General features: G+C 40.7%; 2 protein-coding genes across 4 annotated transcripts in view; one reads left to right on the top strand and one right to left on the bottom strand.

Annotated features, from left to right (window-relative positions):
- Positions 1–7,418, top strand: part of zdhhc9 (zDHHC palmitoyltransferase 9) — a 36,896-nt gene extending 29,478 nt beyond the window's left edge. The window contains exons 7-10 of one of the 3 annotated variants that reach the window (XM_080746337.1): positions 449–552; positions 1,103–1,208; positions 2,101–2,176; positions 3,017–3,121. In XM_080746337.1, the coding sequence (XP_080602463.1) occupies positions 449–552; positions 1,103–1,208; positions 2,101–2,157 (267 nt within the window). In that variant the 3' untranslated portion in view covers positions 2,158–2,176; positions 3,017–3,121. Of the gene's footprint in view, positions 1–448; positions 553–1,102; positions 1,209–2,100; positions 2,177–3,016 lie in introns of all 3 variants that reach the window. The other 2 variants (XM_080746336.1, XM_080746335.1) reach the window with 2 other exon arrangements.
- Positions 7,419–8,231: 813 nt separating this feature from the next.
- The window catches only part of sash3 (SAM and SH3 domain containing 3), a 13,882-nt gene continuing 2,611 nt past the window's right edge, over positions 8,232–19,502 (bottom strand). Inside the window, exons 2-8 of the mRNA XM_080746293.1 lie at positions 18,471–18,572; positions 15,879–16,013; positions 15,327–15,459; positions 11,850–12,007; positions 10,265–10,477; positions 9,447–9,609; positions 8,232–8,708 (exon numbers count right to left, since the gene is read on the bottom strand). Coding sequence (XP_080602419.1) covers positions 8,440–8,708; positions 9,447–9,609; positions 10,265–10,477; positions 11,850–12,007; positions 15,327–15,459; positions 15,879–16,013; positions 18,471–18,572 — 1,173 coding nt within the window. The 3' untranslated portion in view covers positions 8,232–8,439. The remainder of the gene's footprint in view (positions 8,709–9,446; positions 9,610–10,264; positions 10,478–11,849; positions 12,008–15,326; positions 15,460–15,878; positions 16,014–18,470; positions 18,573–19,502) is intronic.

The following is a 19,502-nucleotide window of genomic DNA, read 5'->3' as shown; positions in this document are numbered from 1 at the left end:
ATACAGGGTCAACATTATTACAACAGTTTAAGCATTACATTTTAGTCCATTTTAGATGTTTTTTGTGTCATTTTGTTGGGTTTTATATTCAGTCCATTTAGCTTTGTTTTTAAAGCGGATTTGCTAGTTTAGTCTTTATTTTGTGAAAAGCCTGTGTTTTATTAAAAAGAAATTTAGTGTTAGTTTTTTGTTGTAATATATTATCAAAAACTGATACTGATGATTTCATTTAGTTTTAGTTCATTTAGTACAGACACACGAGTTTCAGTTAGTCATCATCATTCGTTTTGTAAAGTCTCTTTTCTATTTGTTATTCCAGTTAACTAAAATAATCTTCCTCTTCCATTCTAATTTTAGTTATTTTGTTGGTTATAGTTAACTATAATAATCCTGGTATGGATATGTCCTCTAATAATGGACCTCTGGTTTTGTGTTCTGTATTGGTTAGATCAAAGGCTCGTGGTCGGGTAAGAACAGAATTCAAAACCCTTACAACCACAAGAACTTCATGAAGAACTGCTGTGAGGTGCTGTGTGGGCCTGCGTACCCCAGGTAAGTGTCACTCTAGTCTAGACCTTCTCAAACCTTGTTATTTTGAAAACACTCATAACACTTAGGAGTTCCAAATTGAACCGTTTGTACACTCTCTGAGTTAAAGACCAGAGTCCATTTGGAACCCCTCAAGGATTTCTGAGGGTCCCGAGAGGGACCCCACTGCTCTAGACTCTTTTCAGAATCTCAATCACAATTCAGAATCAAAATGTATTTGATTTTACAAGTCTTGTAACATTGGTGAATTACAGTGAATAATGACAATATAAAACCATATGTTTTTAAGTTCATATTATAGGTAATGTCATATACCTTCCACCTGTAAAGTAATTTAGCTATTTATATGATACAGGGTGATGCAGTATTTACATTCAAAATTGTGGGTAGTCATCTGAACACAGTGTACTGCATGTCCACAAAAGGTCTCCGTGTTTTCGTCTGCTAGCATCCCTGCTCTGCTACTCCCCAAACACCATCTCTCCTCCGTCCTTCTATGGTGAACAGAGAACAGAGTGCTTTCAGTGACTGATAGCCTTGTCTCACTCTCCAGTGTCTTGGACAGAAGAGGACTGATGAACGAGGAGTCGCCTGTTTCCGCAGCCGACACTGCTCCCTCCTCCGACAGTAGCAACCTAGCGCCACAGACCACGGTGACGGTGAGCCAAGGAAAACACACACGCACGCACGCACGCACGCACGCACGCACGCACGCACACACACACACACACACACACACACACACACACACACACACACACTGTGTGTCATATTTGTGTGTCTGGCACTAAAATGGTTCCACCCAGCCAGACACTGACTATTGTGCAGTGAGCAGGCATAAAGGAGAGTCTAAACCAATTATAGAGAGCAGCAGGGAGAAAGGAGAGAGAAAAGGAGGTGTGAGCACTTTCCATATTCCATTTCTTTTAATAATCCACCTTGTGATGCGCTGACATGGAGCCACTTGGTGCATCTCATTCTAGCACGGATTTCTCTTGGGTCCATTCCTGTGAATTGGTCATGAATCATAACCTTGCTATACCCACATTTTTATGCTTCAAGATGAATTGTATAGTTTTTCTATCCCCTGGAACATTATTTGACCCTTTCAAAAAACAATGGGTTCAGAAACATTGCATGAGCATAGAAGGATACACTCCTAAGGGGAAGATTCAATCATTTGTAAAAAAAAAAAAAGAAAAACTGTTAAGCCTTCCGCCATGTTGATTAGTCTTCCGCCATGTGGTGTTCTGTTTTGATTGAGAAAGCCTCTTCTCACCACATTCAGAGCCTCTGCTGCTAGTAAGGTTGGTTTAAAAGGACAAACTCTTCCCAGCGGTTATGTCAATGCTCACTTAGAAGGCCTTGAAAGACTGTACTCATTGACAGCCAAGACAATATGATACGGTACAGTGCAATGGCATGAAAACATACAGTGTCTTTATTCTGGAAGATGACGGCATAAAACCAAACAAGCAGTAGTAGACCTAAGCTTGCCCAACCAAGCCTCACGCCTCCCCTGTGTCTTTCTTGCTTCTACATCTCCCTCAGAGTCCCTTTCTAACCATCCAGAGGGTTGGTCATCCCTCTTGTGCTGTCATAAAGTAGCATATGGCAGGCTGTTACAGTAAGTCGGGGATCAGGTGCACACTATCAGTCTGTCTACATTCTCTAATCAGCTGTGCAGATCAACTCATTTACTGCCATTTTGAAACAGCTCCCATCAGGGCTCCCCGCCAGAAGCCTCCATAGACTTCAATGTAATTTATAGTGCACGGATCATGCACGCCCATGCACAGATGATGCACCATGTTTGTGCAGTTTGTTCACAGCTTTCAAACAAAAAAATCCGATTGGAAATCCGTTCAGGCATTCTTGAGTTAATAGCCATTATGTTTTACATGTTATGTAAACAAAAATGGCCGCCCTGTTTGAAAGATGGGGTGGAACATGCGAAATCGCGATAGAAATCATGTTTACTAGATTTAATGGGGTCCAAAAATAATTTTTCAAAAATTAAAAAAAAAAAAAAAAAACTTTTTTTGTTTTTTTTGTTTTTTACAAACTCGTCATACTAGTCATAGGCAGAGTGGACACACTTATATAACTCGTCAAACTAGTCATAGGCAGTAAATGAGTGTTAAGGAGAGACATATTGGAACAGCTATTTGACCCACAGGATAGGATCCATAATTGCCCCTCAATATCCGTTCCCTAGGAGATTCACAGATAGTGAAGAGTCCAATTCTCCTATATGGTCCTATTCTACATGTAGTCACAGAGTCTAAATTATGTCATATTTAAGGGTAATTCTAGTGAAATATAAGTGCTAGTGCTTTCAGTGATGTTGGCTCATTGAAAGCAGACATTATGCCTTGCCATTCAAAGACAGTTACATGTTGCCATGCCTTTAGTGTGGTTCAGAATAACCTAAATGCTTTTTTTTGCTATGTTTGCCTCTTTTCAGCGCTCACTTCTCTGCCTACAGAAATCCACAGCCCCACTCATCCCTAACGAGCACACCCCCGATGATGTGAAACCTAGCCTTGCATCCTCAACAGAGAAGATCCCCTCCCCCAAGGAGGAGAAGAGGCCCACGCCCACGTCTAAAGTCCCACCCCTGGCCTCGCCCGAGACCGACGCAGAGACGTCCATCGCCAAGGACAAGAACCACTAGCTGCATGCCTGCGTGAGTCTCTCTTGGCTCGTCTGGCAGCTGCTGCTGCCCACACCCCTCACCCTGGCCCCCCACCCCCCTGCATTGTCAGGAAGTGGAACATGAATCATCAATGTCTGATTATTGCGCGAGGAGACTCTGTTATTATCGAGCCCCTGCCGTACATTCCACTACAAATGCGGAGAAACTGCATCCTCCTTCTCTTCCCCTCTCTTCCAGACCTGTGGATGCGGGATTGTGTAACTGACACTAAAGCCCTCTGTGGGGAGGGGGTGTAATCTAATAGAAACTCGGATGCTTCCTCTATCCCCTGAACACTGCATGGAAAAATATGGGGCGTGGAAAAGACAAAACAAAACAAAACACTCCCAAGTAGTGGACATCCCCACAGGGTGCCCATGGGCTTGTTCTCTTGATGCTACTCTGTCTTCATTTAATATAGCCGTAAAGACCTTTATTGTGGGGAAAAAAAGATGTTCCAAATCCTCCTCCAGATATACTCATAGGATTGCAAGTGACAAACAGAAGACAATATTTCTTCTGGACATCTGTAAATCTCCTGTCATGCATTCGATCAGTTTTCAGTTTCAGCACACGCCCTATGCAATTCATATGCGACTGGTTAAGGATCATTATGTGCAACAGTAATAGCCACATAAGAGGATAACATGCAAACCGTCCTCTGAGACAAGTACGATCTCAGAGGGTCTCTACCTGGTAATCTGATATTGCTGCATTCAATGCTGTCGTACATTTGCGTCTGTTGGTTATTTCGAATCAAGCTACCGTCCTTCCATTTTTATACTGTCAAATATGCAGGGCGGCATCAGTTTTCTGAGTCAGATGAAATGATTTCAGACACTGTTCGCAGGGTACCTCCAATACAGTTCTGTGTCTAGTCCTGGAGACATGATTGGCTTGACGCGTATCATAACGTGGGTCCTGGAGCAATCCTATGTTCTTCCACTGGCAGATTTCCCAGGAAGTGCCGTTCAGCTGAATTCCGCTGTTTACAATCAAATACTGAATCGATGGTCTTGCATGAATACATAAATACGTATTATCCATGTTGTGTGCAGTTGCCCAATTATCATTACTTTAAAAGTGTTGGCCACCTTGCTGAGAATATTCAAAGTTATTTTTCTGAGTGCAGTTGATCAACAGCCCTTGCCTATTTTATTAAGAATTTGGAAAATTAGTGTAGTTATTATTAGTGAAAATAATAATAATTTTCATACAGGCAGTCCGTGGGCAACAACTAGGTGTCCTTGAAATGTAAACACCATCATTGACACTCTTGTGCAGTTGATCAGAAACAGAACTTTTATATTCTCTGTGTGGAGGTTGATACTTTTAAAGTAACATTTATGGATATGTAAATTGGGCAACTACACACACAAGGCACTGAATCAGACTCAGACTGTTTAAGCCTTTTTAGCACCCTTTAACAGGGTGCAGGCAAAAAAGTGACAATGTTTCGATGTCAATACCTCTTTGTCAGATCATAGCATGAATTGTCTACAAAATAGCTTAAATACAGTTAAGGAGCAGGGGATGTACTGTATAATACATTGTGTAAGATCGCTTCAGAATTAGATTTTAAACAGTGGCATTCAGCCAGGACTCAACAGTGTCAAACATTGTCTCCAGGGCTATTCTGTGTCTAGAGGAAGATGCTTTCGCCAGTGTCCAAGAGTGTGAGCGAGGGAAGGCCTGATTGCTCTTGATAGCAGACACTACAGGAACAGTGCCTTATCTTTAACAGTTGCACTATCAAATGCAGCAAAGGTCAACCACAGGAGAAGCCCTGTGACTCCGTTCTAAACACAATTACATGCCATCTTCTAAACACAATTAAATTCCCATCGCACAAGCTTTCGATGGGAAATGTCACTTTTTATACTCTACCAATTAGACCACAGGAAGCAAAAAAAAAAAAGCAAATAAAAAAGAGAGAATGAAGCCATTGCTCAATTGTACATACTGTAGTTTATGTTTGGAGTACATACTACTTACCCCCACCCCCCACCCTGATAAAGGAAGTTGACAAACCGTTTTTGAGACAGTGTGGCCAGTGTTTATTCTGCCTGTGAGCTCAAACACCATACTATAATGTAAGTCAAACCGCTGACCTAAAGGGCCTGAGCTATTTGTTCCTATAATCCTTCCTCTTACTGTTGCCCTTTAACCCCTCAAAGCACCGACCCACAGATTTTTAAAGGAGAATTCTGGGCTACCCGTTTTCATACCCTGATGTGATGATATAATATCTCTTAACGAGTTGTACATGCAGTACAGTTTTTTTTTCATCCACCGCACTTCCGATAGCGAGCAGCGGAGTTTATCGGTAAATCGCTTATTTGAATCGTTCGATCGCTTTTTTTGTAGATATCTTTTCTCCATAATGACTACTTACTGTCCACAGTGTTTATACTTCCCGAAGTCTTCCATCATCCAAAGTCCCCTTTGAGCCGACTACGGCGGCTCATTTGGGACACAAACACTGGAGAGTATTAAAGGTTCTACACCATGCATTTAAAAATAAATGTGGTGGTCTCTGGAAAAAAAAAGACTGTACCACTCGTTATGGTATATTATAACATCAGATTACGGTAAGAAAACTGGTAGTCGGGAATTCTCCTTTAAGTGGAATTGTATTTATCTGGCCTCCCTTTCTTTTCTATGCCTGCTATTTTGCTGTGACAGGTATTTCGAAGCCCAAGGCACAGGTAGTTGTTACCTAAGGCAGTGGTTCTCAAACGTTTGCCAGGGAGCCCCATACAAGATTTGTGTTGTTAAAATGTTTAAAAAATATATTACAAACATTTCAAAAGAAATCCTAAGATTTATGGCCTATAAAGGGTTAAAGTGGTTAAACGGATTCTGATACTGCATGCTGGGGACCCCCTGGAACCCCCCCAAAGACCCCGGCAGGTCCCTGGACCCCACTTTGAGAACCACTGATCTAAGGTGTCCGTGGTGGACTCATTATCCCCCAGAATAGTGAGACGCACCTCAGACAAGTACCGTTTCTCTCCTTCTTTTCACACATCTGCGCTTCCAGATCAAACGGAGCGCAGCATTCATTGAAGCTTGGAGACACTGCGCTCAGGTCACATAAACTCAAAGGGACAGGATTCGCAAAGGAAGCGAGAGACGGCCAAGACATTTGTTGTTGATTCGATGCTAGCTATTAGAGAGTTTGTGTTTTTGTCATTGTGTTGTATGCAAGAGAGTAAATGTGTTTGTGCATTAAACTTAGAAATAGAGATTCTAGTATAACAACCGCTTCACTATTGATTAGACTCTGATACTTGCCCAAGACGTGTCTTGCTTTCATTGTAACGTTGGTCTTTAAAAAATGATCTCCATAACTACTGTATAATAGGAAATTATATGACCTTGTGACCTAATTCTAAACAAACAGAATGCTAAAAATGCAATGTTAAGTTCAGTTGCTGGGAGACACGGCAGCTGTATTTATCTTATTTTGTAATTATTATAATTTGAGTGAATCACTCAAAAAACATGTCCGACTGATACACATTTCCTTTGTTTATTCTCAGACAGTGGAACGAAGAATGTCATCTTTCCTTTGAAAGATGCTTTAATTTGGCTGACTGTGTTGTCTGGGAAGTGTAAGTGTAGGAATGTTTTATTTCCCCCTTTTGCCCTGCAGCTTTTCATGATCTAAAGCTGTCCCAAGCCAAGATCCATATTTAAAGTTGGATTTGTTGAGTTTGCCTTCTGCAAAGTAAAGTATATGACGACAGCTTCAGTCTACTTCCTCACTCTACGTTGCTGTCACAGATACAGTAAACTGGAATGCACACACAAAGTGATTGTCCGTAAAAGATGGGATGTTCATGTTTGGATCCCGTGTATGATGGTTTTAAAGTAACATTTTAGTGGGACTATTGGACCGTAGATATTACCTGTATCAGTTTACAGTTTAGTAAGATGACTGTATTGTTACCATGTTGAGCTCAAGGAAACTCCAAATTTGCTTAACATTTGTATGTTGATTTCTATGTTAAAACATGTCAGGGTCAGATCTGAATGAATGCCCTGTTCAGTCTATTATGTTGCATCATACAGTATACAGTTACAGTGCTATACCATTGATGGAACTCTTATTTATGTTCACTTTGTTTAGTAATAACACTGTGATTTACATGTATTTCATTCAGATTCCCTCACTTCTTTTTACATGATCGATGTGTCTGTTAAATAAACAATATTGTCTTATTATTATTTCATACCTTGACTTGTTGTCCTAGTCAGGATATCTCTATTGATATCTAAATTTATAACAAGGAAATGTTTTGGAGACTTTATTATATTTACAACAAAGACAATCCTGTCACAAGACATCTTCACTCATAAAACAGAACAACAGAACGGAAATAATATTCTTGTAAAAGAAAAAAATGTATGTTAATTTCATCACATTTATCAAAAGAATATATACACATGGCAAAGGAATTTATACTTACCGGTACACATACTGTAGCCTACTACAGTATCTACTGTACTAAAGCAGGAATATTTTCAAAAATCTTGAGTATTGAAAAAATTGTACATTCAGAGATCATTCACATGTTCTGTTATCATACTGTATATCCAACATATACAATATTGGCAAGTTCGTAGTCAGTACAATATAAAATGTAATTCACTGAAAATTCTATACTCCCATATGATCCTGCCAGTAGCAACCACAAATCTATCATAACTCTGTAAGAATTGAGGGTAGGAAGTTCATAGTCCATACAATATCAAATCTAATTCACTCAGTAGCTGACTGGACAGTGTGTCAACCTCATACTTGCAATCTGGCTGGAGGCAAGTGGAGACTGTTGCAAGTCTTTTCCCCTCTCTGAACCTTCATTTCCTGTTTCTGTATATTGTCCTGTCTAAATAAACGCAAAACACAACAGAACAAATAATAACAAAATAAATGTTTACATACTGAATGCATATACTGTATGTACACGTGTGTGTGTGTGTGTGTGTGTGTGTGTGTGTGTGTGTGTGTGTGTGTGTGTGTGTGTGTGTGTGTGTGTGTGTGTGTGTGTGTGTGTGTGTGTGTGTGTATCATAAGGATTCCTAGGTCTTTACATACAGTGTCCACCATTACATCAGCTGAGGACCAGGAAGGCATGACGTTCTAGGCATATTATAGTTTTGTTCCCTCACTTCATGAAAGACAGTCATTCCACAGTGAGCTCCTCCAGCTGCTCCTGCACAGACTCCAACAGCTGCTCCGCTTGGTTCTCCTCCTGCTCCCCAGATGCCTCGTTCTGTTTGCCAGACTCTTGGTCTTGTTCCTCTTGCTCTCCCTTTGCCTTCGGTTCCTCGCCGCGGCCGTTCTCCAGGTTATCTGAGCTCTCAAAACAGCCTGAATCCCTTGGTTCCTTGTCCTTATCTTCCTCGGACGCATCCGATCTGTCCTCCTCGTCTGGGTCTGACTCGTCTTCAGCTGAACAGGTGCAAACACAGATGTGGTAAGAAACACAAGTAATTCTACTATGCAGTATGCATGCACTAATCATTCAAAAGGCCTCCAGCTTGGTCAGTCTACCCTCATTTTATATTTGAATCCTATTATGCATTCACTAGCTTTTTTTAGTCTTCGTCATGTTGTGTTGATTCGCTTGGAGTCGAAATTATAGGCAAGGCAATGCAAGTTTATTTGTATATAGCACATTTACACAGAGGCAGTTCATAAAATAGATAAAAAGAAAAGATGAAGAAAAACATATCACAAAGCCACAAGCATAATAAAATCAAAAAAGTATAAGGGAAAAAAACAGTTCCATTCCAATTAGCTCAGGAAAGCATAATAGCTCCCGGGTTAATGGGCACAAAATGTATTCATAAACTCTATTCAAAGCACAGCTCACATTACAGGAAAGGTGTTTAAATTGCAGCTAATGATCTGTCTTGAGGGAAAAGAGCTCACATATCAACGGCTCTCTGAGGACTAAAGAGAATTTCCTGTGGGCCAGTGAGCACACAGTAACTGCAAGCTGAATGGAACAATGTACATGTAATGTTTATGACACCAAAACATGATATTGATATCTTACTATGACTACTATGCTTTAATACCACAATATGACTAAAACGTTTAATCCTAGAGTTGTCGTGGTAGTTTGTAGTTTGGAATAAACATGTATTGTTTTAATATTGCAAAGAAATTCTCATTTGTGCTTACAGTCTCTGAGCAGCTCGGTGGCGTTGAGCAGCTCGGTGGCGTTGAGGATCTTGGCGCGCTGGTCTGCGTTGGTGATGTTCAGCTCGTTCAGGTGGGACTCCTTGAGCCCCCCAAAGTCTTCCAGGGTCTGGAAGCCATGCATGGACAGCAGGGAGCAGAGCTCCTACAGCGCAGCAAAAACATTACATCCACATTACATCTGTTTGATTAACAGAATATAGCCTACAACTTCATTTATAATCACTCATGTAATAATGCTGCTAATGAATAAAAGAGGTCAAAGTAGTGCTGTAAACACAGTAAAATCTATAGTGTTAATTTAACTTTAAAAATGTGTAAGATAAAAAAAAAGGTAAATAAATAAATGGATGGATAGATAAATGAACAAATAAATAAATAAAAATTTGATTGACAACTTTTTCCTAAGATCCAGTGAAAATGCACCCTGTCAGAGTTGAAATAACACTCAATACACGTATGTACTAGGGCATTCACGAATAGCAATTTTTAGTATTCGAATTGTTCGACCTCAAAGTATTTGAATAGTCGAATATTCGACAGGACTGGCCAAATATTAAGTAAGCGAGAGGTGAACATTGTGAAAATAGCCGATCTACTGTACATGCTCACAACGCCTCGCGATGCGAGGCGTTGTGAGCATGTAGATCTGCTATTTATCTGTGGAACCGAGTCACATTAAATGAATAGTGACTTTGATATTCGAATATTCGAATATTCGAATATTTGGTGAATGCCCTAGTATGTACAGTATGTACAGTACTGTATGTATGTCACTACTACAACTGAATGTATCTTACGCTCAGGCCGATGCTCTCCAACACCTCCTCCAAGGTTTTGGGTTTGTCTCCGCCCCGGCGGCTCCTATTGTGACTACGGTTCCTCCTGGTCGGCGGGCCCTCGTCGGGCAGAATGTTGACGTAGATGAACTTGAAGGAGCCCACTTTATTGTTGAGCTTCCCGGTCCAGGTCCCCACCGGAGGCTTGTCGATGATGTGGATGATGTCACCTTTCTGGAACAGAGGTGACATCATGCTGAATACCTGGACTACAGTGACATCGCCCATTAGTATGATGATGTCATCCAAACCCTGGCAGTTCAAAGCCAGCAGAGTGAGGGAACTAAACTGAGGAAGTGATTCTATGGTTCCCCCTTTGTTAGCAAATATTTACAACCACAAGCCCTCTGTTTTTGTGTTTTGTTTTCAACAAGCTTTGATCAACTTGCAAATACAAACTGACAAAATGTTGATGATATTATGTTATTAACTTATTGTATCATTCTATCTTGTGTGCAGTTCTTCTGACTCATACTAGAGAAATCAGATACTGTAATTTTACTCAGCAATCAAGCAGAACAAAGTTACCCTGGGGGCTATACGTGGTCCCCTCCTTTTTTTGGAGCTGTGTGGAACACAAGCTACCCGTGTGTGTAGGTATGTTTGTGTGTGGGTGGGTGGGTGGGTCTGTATGTAGCCTCAAGAATGTGGTAGTACCTTTTATGACCACACATGTTAAGGGAGGGGCGCTGTTTTCAACTGCAATACACACACACACACACACACACACACACACACACACACACACACACACACACACACACACACACACACACAGCTCCACTTCGAACAGAGGTTCGATTTTTTCCTCTCTACACCAAATCTCTTCATTGGAAATGGCCAAAGCGTTGTGAGCTTGTAGATCTGTTATTTTTGCTGACTGTTCACCTATTTTCACCAAATGTTTGCCTCGCTATTATGACATGACCAGAATTGGAACGCAAGGGTTCAAGTGGTTAAATGGGCGACTAAAGTTAAGAATGATACTCTACTTGTCTATATGTACGAAATGTACATATTAAGCAAAGAAAATCTTTGTATTTAAAGGACAACTTCACCATTTTCAACCTATCTTCATATAATTGGTCCTCACTAATGTCCAAGATAAAATATATATATACCTGTATATATATAAAAAAAATAGGAGGGCTGTGCCCCTGTCCCCCCCCCTCCCCATTGCGCCATATTGCCCAGCTTCATCCCACATTGCATCATCAGTTTAGAGAACCTTCGGTTTATAACCCCCGGCCCTTATCAGGACGGAATACGAAAGATCTGACCAATAGGCCTTGAACATGTGACTAATAGAGATAAGGTATAGGCCTACTGCTTCCTGTGAGGTTTAGACATTATCGGTAGGAGTAATATTGTGTTCAGCCTCCTGGTGGCGCTGTAACTGCACTGATGTGGGGCAGAGATTCTTCCAGATTAGCTGTTCACAGACACAGGGACACATGGGTGGACGAACAGACAGGCGCGAAAACAAAAACATAGTCTCTGACAAAAACAGTAATAATACTCAAAGCAGAGACATCAGGGGACTCACCTGGAGTTTCAGTGATTCCACATCATAGGGACTGGGAATGAAGTCAGTGTGGACCACGGCGCGGCCACAGAATGGTCCAGTGTAAGCAAGGCCATTCTCTTCTAGTCTCATGCTGTCCCTCTGGCTGTAGCCACTGTCCAGGCTCTGCCTGTCACTACCTGAGACACACAGGTACAAGAAGCTCTGAGATGCATGCAATGATTGCAGACACGTTGTTTCAATATGACAGTCTGGGGGTATCATTAGAACACGGAGGGTTCGCAAAAGGTTCTCAGTTAGATCCCGGTTGACAAGTCCTTGAGCGTAGGTGGTCAGACCTCTCAATCTCACTAATTGGTAGAATTAATATACTCAAAATGAATACCCTCCCTAAGCTGCTGTACCTATTTCAAAATATCCCCCTGCCTCCTCCTGTCGGTTTCTTCCCTAAAATGGAAAAGTTGTTTCGAAATTATATTTGGAATAATCGTCGCCCCAGACTCCGGCTTTCCCTACTATATTTGCCCTATGATAGGGGAGGTCTAAAATGCCCCAATATGCTGTGGTACTATTGGGCAGCACAGCTGAGAACTAATAATGTTCTATTATACAGAGGAGGGGTCTCCTAAATGGAGACACATTGAATCAGGTTCCTTAAAGAACTCGATGCCCAATTATCTCTATTCTAACTCATTAAGTAAACTCATTCACCATTTCTCGCTTCAGCCCGATTTGGGGGAATGAGGCATTCGCCCCGGGTAGGGCAGATGGAGGTTTTAAGCTTTGGGCTGGAAAAGGAATCAAACAACTAAAAGATGTTTTTGGTAAAAATAAGACTCTGCTTTCATTTGAAGAACTTATGGCCAAATGTTATATTCCTAGAACACACCTGTTTAAATTTTTCCAACTCAGGGACTTTATAAAGGTTAAACAAGCACAGTCTCTGACGATCCCTCCTCTGTCGATAATAGAAAGAGCTCTCATCAGGAATCCTTTTGAACGGGGCATCATATCTGGATTTTATACTCTCCTGGTGGACTTCTCGCCCGAAACATCTGAATCTAGATTTAATGCTTGGAACTCTGATTTACAAGGGGAACTAACAATGGATGAGTTTAACACAGCCTGTGAGGAGGCTCAGGCACAGACTAGTAATACTCACTTAAAGCTATACTGTGTAAGTTGCTCAACTTGTGGTCAGTAGCTCTATAGCAAACCTCGTCGCGTCCGCGTCTTTCGGACGTTTTTCGGTTCTCACACCCCCGCGTCTGCCTCCACCACGCCGAGATCTATCTTTTGAGGGGTCCCTGGTTGCTGTGCGTTCAGCCATTCCGGAGATACACTCCTTCACCCAAGCTTCACCGTGCACCCGAGTATAGAAACACACGGGAGACTACAAATATGGCCGCCCTAGCGACCCCACTCCAAGATGTGATTGGCCGGCAGTGTATAACCCTCGCTGTGATTGGCCGGTAGTATGATGACGTCATATTGCCGCGAAATTCTCCCCCCCTCACGGCTCATAGAAAACATATAAAGAGAAGGCTTTTGAAGCTGAAAATAACGGAGTGGGGGTTCTAAAACTTTAGCGATTTAACAGTTAGGACCATTTTAAGATTTGTTTTATAAAAAAAGTTACATGGTATAACTTTAAAATTGCTGCAATATAATTGGCTGATGAGGGAAAAAATAAACAAATTTAATCCTAATATCCCAGACACTTGTATCAGATGTAACGATGATAAAGGTACTCTGTTCCATTGTTTGTGGATTTGTCCCAAAATAAAGGAGTTTTGGGAGGAGGTTAGAAAGGAGTTACAACGGATACTACTTATTAATATTGAGCTAGACCCAAAACTCTTCTTATTAGGCCTTTACCCGATTGGCCATAAGATAAAAAATTGCGAGATAACATTTCTGGACCTTGGGTTCCTACAAGCCAAAAGGGTTATCGCCCTTTCATGGAAAAAGACAGGGAAACCTAGCATCGCTCAGTGGTTTAGGGAACTATCTTTGTGCCTTCCTTTAGAAAGAATCACATACACTCTCAAAAACAAACAAGAGCTATTTGAGAAAATATGGGGGAATTTTATTCAGTATGTCGAGGGCAATGATCTTTCTTATTTGATGGAGGAACCGGGAGTAGGGTAGATGATTTCCCTCTGCAGCCACTTACCTGGCCTTGTGGCATAGGAACCTAGGTGTTAATGGTATATGTGCTCTTTGTGTCATAATTGTTTAATATTCTTATGTGTCGTGTTAGTGTCAGATATTTTGTTTTTTGTTTTCTTTTTTATGTTGTACTGTATTTTTGTTTTGTCTGAGTGTAACCTTGTCTTGTAATGTATAACTTGTCTTGTATGTCTTTGAAACACAAAATAAACACATTGTTTAAATTAAAAAATTAGGAGTGGATCCATTGAAACACAATCTCTTTTTTCCCCATTTCCTGAGAGCCGAACCGTCACCCACAAACCTACTCATCCCGGTCAAATCCGGCAGCCTCGAAACGGTCGGAACCAGCTAAACTTCTTAAACTCTTAACCTCAGTAAAACTATGCCTCAACCTAACCTTATAGATCATCATCTCTCACTAAAAGTATGTTCTGGTGCTTTTGGATATTCTTACCTTGAAAATGTCAAAGTACAATGATGATAAGTAGGAGGCCTGGGATTAGAACATGTGAACTCTGTATTGAGAGTCTGAACTTCATACACTACACCATCTCTCACTGCAAGTAGTGTGAGGTGCTTTTGAGCACTTCTTTTGTATTGAGGCTTGACATTTTCAAAATAATTCGGCTTTAGGGCGGTTTTGAAAATGTAACCTCTGTGCTGAGTCTGATCTCTACACCACTACACCATCTCCCACAGCAGGTGTTTAATAGTTCTTTTGAGTTGTTCTATTTTAGAGACTTGATGTCAAATGTTAAAATGATCCCTGGATTGGCTAGCTATAAGCCACATATGCCATAACACACCATAATTGCCCTCTATAAACTAAATTAAAAACTAGAGAGATGCAATTTGGCAAATTGCCAGTGTGGTTGCCTATTTATATTCTGGATAGACAGAATGGCATGTGAAGCTTGACCAATCCTCTATAAAGGTGACAATGCAATTCTGGGAAATTGCGAGTGTAGTTGCCCATCTAATGGCTGGATAGCCAAAATGTCATATGAAGCTTGACCAATCCTCAAGCTTGCACCACTCCTCCATTGAACTCAATTTTTAGTATTTCTAGTATTTATAGTCTGGATTGTTTATCTAGAATAAATAAATAATTGCCCCAATTGGGCAACCACTCTAATAATATGGTATTTTCTTCTTAAAAATCTTTAAAAATGTGTTTTCATTGTGATAGCGATAAATAGGAATGCTGCATTAGTCCCAAGCCGGAACACAATCGCTTGATTCATCGCCAAAATAAACCTGCTCGGAAAACGCACGTGGCCCACCCATCTGACCACTTAACCCGGCACTAAAGGCGTGACTTACTGCCAGAGAGTTGTCTGGTTACAGGGATGGTGTCCTCTGACCCCGACGAGCACACAGAGGTTCTCTGTCCTGCGTGTAGGTCTGGAAGCCCATCAATGACAGGAGACTGGGAACCCTCATCACCACTCATCCCCTGTGGTGATGCACAAGAGACCAAGTCCATTAACTCACTTCAAAACGGAACCCAACCCTGAACTCCATGCACCTTAATGATGACGTTAATAATGATTGTTGTCAATAAATAAGTTAAAGGGAACTTTTTATGCCCAAAAAAACCCAACAAACTAAAATCAAACTAAAAAACAACCTAAGGAATGTAGCATTAACTGACAGGAACCCTGAGACACCTGCATGAAGTGATTGAAGTCAGACCTTGCAATGTTTGAACTAAGCAATTCATGCATTTGTCCATTAGGTGGAAGCCTTTTCAATCTTTTTTTGGGTAGCTGCATACAGTGTTGTGTTGTTACACAGTCAGTTTGCAAAACCTACAATAGTTTGACTCATTGACTATCATGTGATGCAGTATGATGTGGGTATAACAAGCCTTACCCCCTCCTCAGCAAGCGCCTTTTGTACCATCTTGGATGTTTTGCGGGACATTGTACGGGAAATGACATTGCGCCATTTCTTTCCCAGCTTCTTCCCACATTTCTCGTGTTCCTCCACGGGGAGACCTTCTATCGCCTAGAATTACAAGGAAGAATAATGGTCTTAATTATCTTTTTTTCTTTCATAAAACAATGTCAAATGGCACATCGAAGATGTCAATGAGATGTTGCTTAAACTTTAAGCAGTCACACGTGTGGTGACTGAATGTTTTAAGTCTTAAAGCATTCAGTCACCACACGTGTGACTGAATGCAAGCACACAAGTGTCAATGCAAGCACACACAAAAATTAGTTCCCCATTTGGACAAGTGGGTGCACACACACACACACACACACACACACACACACACACACACACACACACACACACACACACACACACACACACACACACACACACAGACTACAGTTATATTGTGAATTCTGTGGATTGAAGTGAATGGTGCCTTCATTAAATATACTACCTGTATGTGAAACTGTCAATCATCCTGTCTGTCTGTCTGTCTGTGAGACAGACAAGATGGAGGACTGAGGTTCTCTGCATGACTGACGCGCTCCCAGAATACATCCTGTCTGAGTATTTCTGTCATAGTCTCAGCATGATAATCATGCATGACAGGTTTCATTGTAAATGCTCAATTTCATCCTCTTTTTGACTTCCTCCTTTCATCTTAAAACCCATTATTCATTTATCTGTCAAATCGTCATGCAAACTTGCTGGGAAGTTCAAGTTCTCTTAATTGCAATATGATGATGATTACAGTCTTTTGTAAAGTGGGTTTTGAGGAAGCTTCATCTGTGAACTTCTGTAATGGTCACTTTCTGTTTGAACTTTTTCTGGATTAATATAGGAAACACTGTGCAGTCAAGGAAAACCAAATGGTTTGATCAACCGTGTCTCATTTACTAGAACAGGTGTCTGCGTCTGTGTGCTGGAGTGAGCAAGAATTCTGTGAGTCAATGTTTGTACTGCATGTGTAGGGCAGGCCTACTTCTCAGTGCACTGGGCACTGCTGAGTGCCCACTGTTCAGTTTGTGTGAAAAATATGAGAGTCCTAAGTGGTTCAGTGGTTATCAACCTTTTTCGTCGACCCCAAAAATGTATATATATTTGGCTGCGGACCCATCTGGAAATGTTTTGTGCCAAGGACCCCCAGAAGAAACAAAAATGTTCAAGCTCCGTGCCGTGCTGTAATCTTGTATACCGTATCTGAATTTTTTAATAGCTATATACAATATGGATAAAGGGGTTAAAGTGATTGTGATGCTGTATTGACACATTTTGCTGAGGACCGCCTGGAACCTCCTCAAGGACTCCGGGGGACCCCACTTTGAGAACCACTGTCCCAACCTAAGTGGTCCAACCACTGTAGTGAGATTTTGATAAAAGCTCATTTGGGACCTTTTACCTGTACAATTGTCCTTGTGTGTAATCTTGGTGTATCTGCATAATGTATATCTGTGTTTATACAGTATACTAACATGATGTTTTTGTATATTGTAGGGCAGCTATGTTTTTATAACTGTTTTCTCTTTTAATCGACTAAAAGACAACTAAATGTATGTTCTTCAAGTTGGTAAGTCCTTTCCAAGTGGTCAGTCACAGTGGTAAACTAACATTATCAAGTTAGTTACATTAGTTAATTATCTTGCTGCGTGCCCCCTGTTTAATAGTCAATCACATTGTCCATCTCTCCAGTCATGTGTCATGGCAATTGTAAAGTTATTTGATGATTGTAAATTACAAATTAGTATATTGTCTTAGAGTTATTTCCATCAGTCATTTGTTAACGTTATTTGATACCTAACATATAGTTCTATAAGTGATACCAAAGAGGGTCTAACAGCCCAGAGTGTACCAATGTCAAACCAGAACCATGCAACCCTGTCACTACTGGATCAATCAGTGCTTATCAGACAACTGAAAAAAGATTACCTCCCAATAATGTTTTGTTTTACATAATAAATACAGATGTTTTGTAAATGTCCTAATGGAGCCAGAATCCATTTTACTCTTACTGCACTTCAAGCACCCTCTGCTGGCAAAATAAGAGTTGTGTCTATTCTCTTTACTGACCTTCGCTGGGTGTATTCAAAACTTGTGTGTTAAATAATTTCAGTACAGTAACTGAGTCAGTATGTTAAAGCAAGCACTATGTAACTTTCCTATTTTACCCAAAATTTTAACCCGGTTTCCTGCACAATATCTTCCCCCCCCCCCACCCCCACCCTTGAGCTAATAGAGCCGACCTGCTTGTCTACTATGCATTGGCGACGCGATTACCGTACGTAGTTTCTCACCCAAAACGTACACAAAAACAACCATACGTAACTATAAATGGCCCTTAATTGAATCTTGGCCACCAGGTAAAAAATTGTGTCAGATCCTGTTTCCAGGTGAGACATTTGTCTCAATAGAAGAGCAGGGAGACAAAATACAACCACCCCAATTATATACAGTACATGTACGTATTGTATTAACATACTCTACCATACAGATTGGACAAAAGTACATTTTATTCACTAAACTTACTGTTTCATCAAGGTGGAACTCCTTCTCCTTGTCTGACACCACAGGAGAGGTGGGCTTGTGTTTCATAAAATCTTTGAAGCTGCTGGACCTCTGCAGACTGAGCTGTGGACAGGACACATTATAGATTTGATGTCATGTGTTTTACTTTTAAATCATAGTAAATGTACAATAATATGCAAGAGTTGCTATAAAAAATAAATCAATGTCCACGGCCACCATGATGCAACTTGATCAAAACATTAAGCCAGCATCATTCAAAGCAAGGCAGACAGTGAAAGTGAATTGTTCTGAAACGGAAAGTGTTACTTTAAAATTATATCATATCCTCTGTAACCTTATTTCCATAGCCTTAAATACTCAGAACTGCTGTCTGCTGTTGTAGGCCTTACAATGCTGCATGTACTCTCGCAGATTTCACTTTTCTTCTCAGTCTTTGCTTTCTATTTTTATTGTTTGTATTTGTATTTCTTTTTTAATACAATATTATGAATTCATTGGTGGTAAGTTCTGACAAATCTTAAACCATAAAAGCATGAGTCTATTTGCAAGTATTGATCCCCAGGGGACTTTTTGTGACATCCTGTTAGCATAATCTATGACTGTGTATTCAATTATGAATGCTGACTATGCTCAACCATTTCCAACGGGTTAACCTTTTCCTCCGTTTTAAGTGTTTATTGCGTACTGTAGCTGAGACCAGGTCAGGTCCCTTCCTTCAATACATGTTCATGGAACTTTTATATATCAAAAATAGTGTGACAAAAAGAAACATACCAGTAAGACTCCCTAATCGGGAGATAAGCGACCGTTGGTCGCTTATCTCCACAAATAGGCCAAAAGTTTGTTTTACCAATTATCAAGACATACGGGCAGTTGACAGTTTGCCATGGTTACTCATTGAAGTTGAATCTCCATATATGGAGATAACCTACGCATCACACTAAGTCTGACCTCACCAGCCCATATTTGGGCATGAGCAACTTATGTCTCCATATATGGAGATATGATGACATCACACAGTCCTCAGCCGAT

This window comes from Nannobrachium achirus (assembly GCF_963921795.1).
Source record: "Nannobrachium achirus genome assembly, chromosome: 17".
Lineage (NCBI taxonomy): Eukaryota > Metazoa > Chordata > Actinopteri > Myctophiformes > Myctophidae > Nannobrachium > Nannobrachium achirus.
The sequence above is the reverse complement of the archived record's forward strand: the minus strand, read 5'-3'. Positions and strand labels throughout refer to the sequence as shown.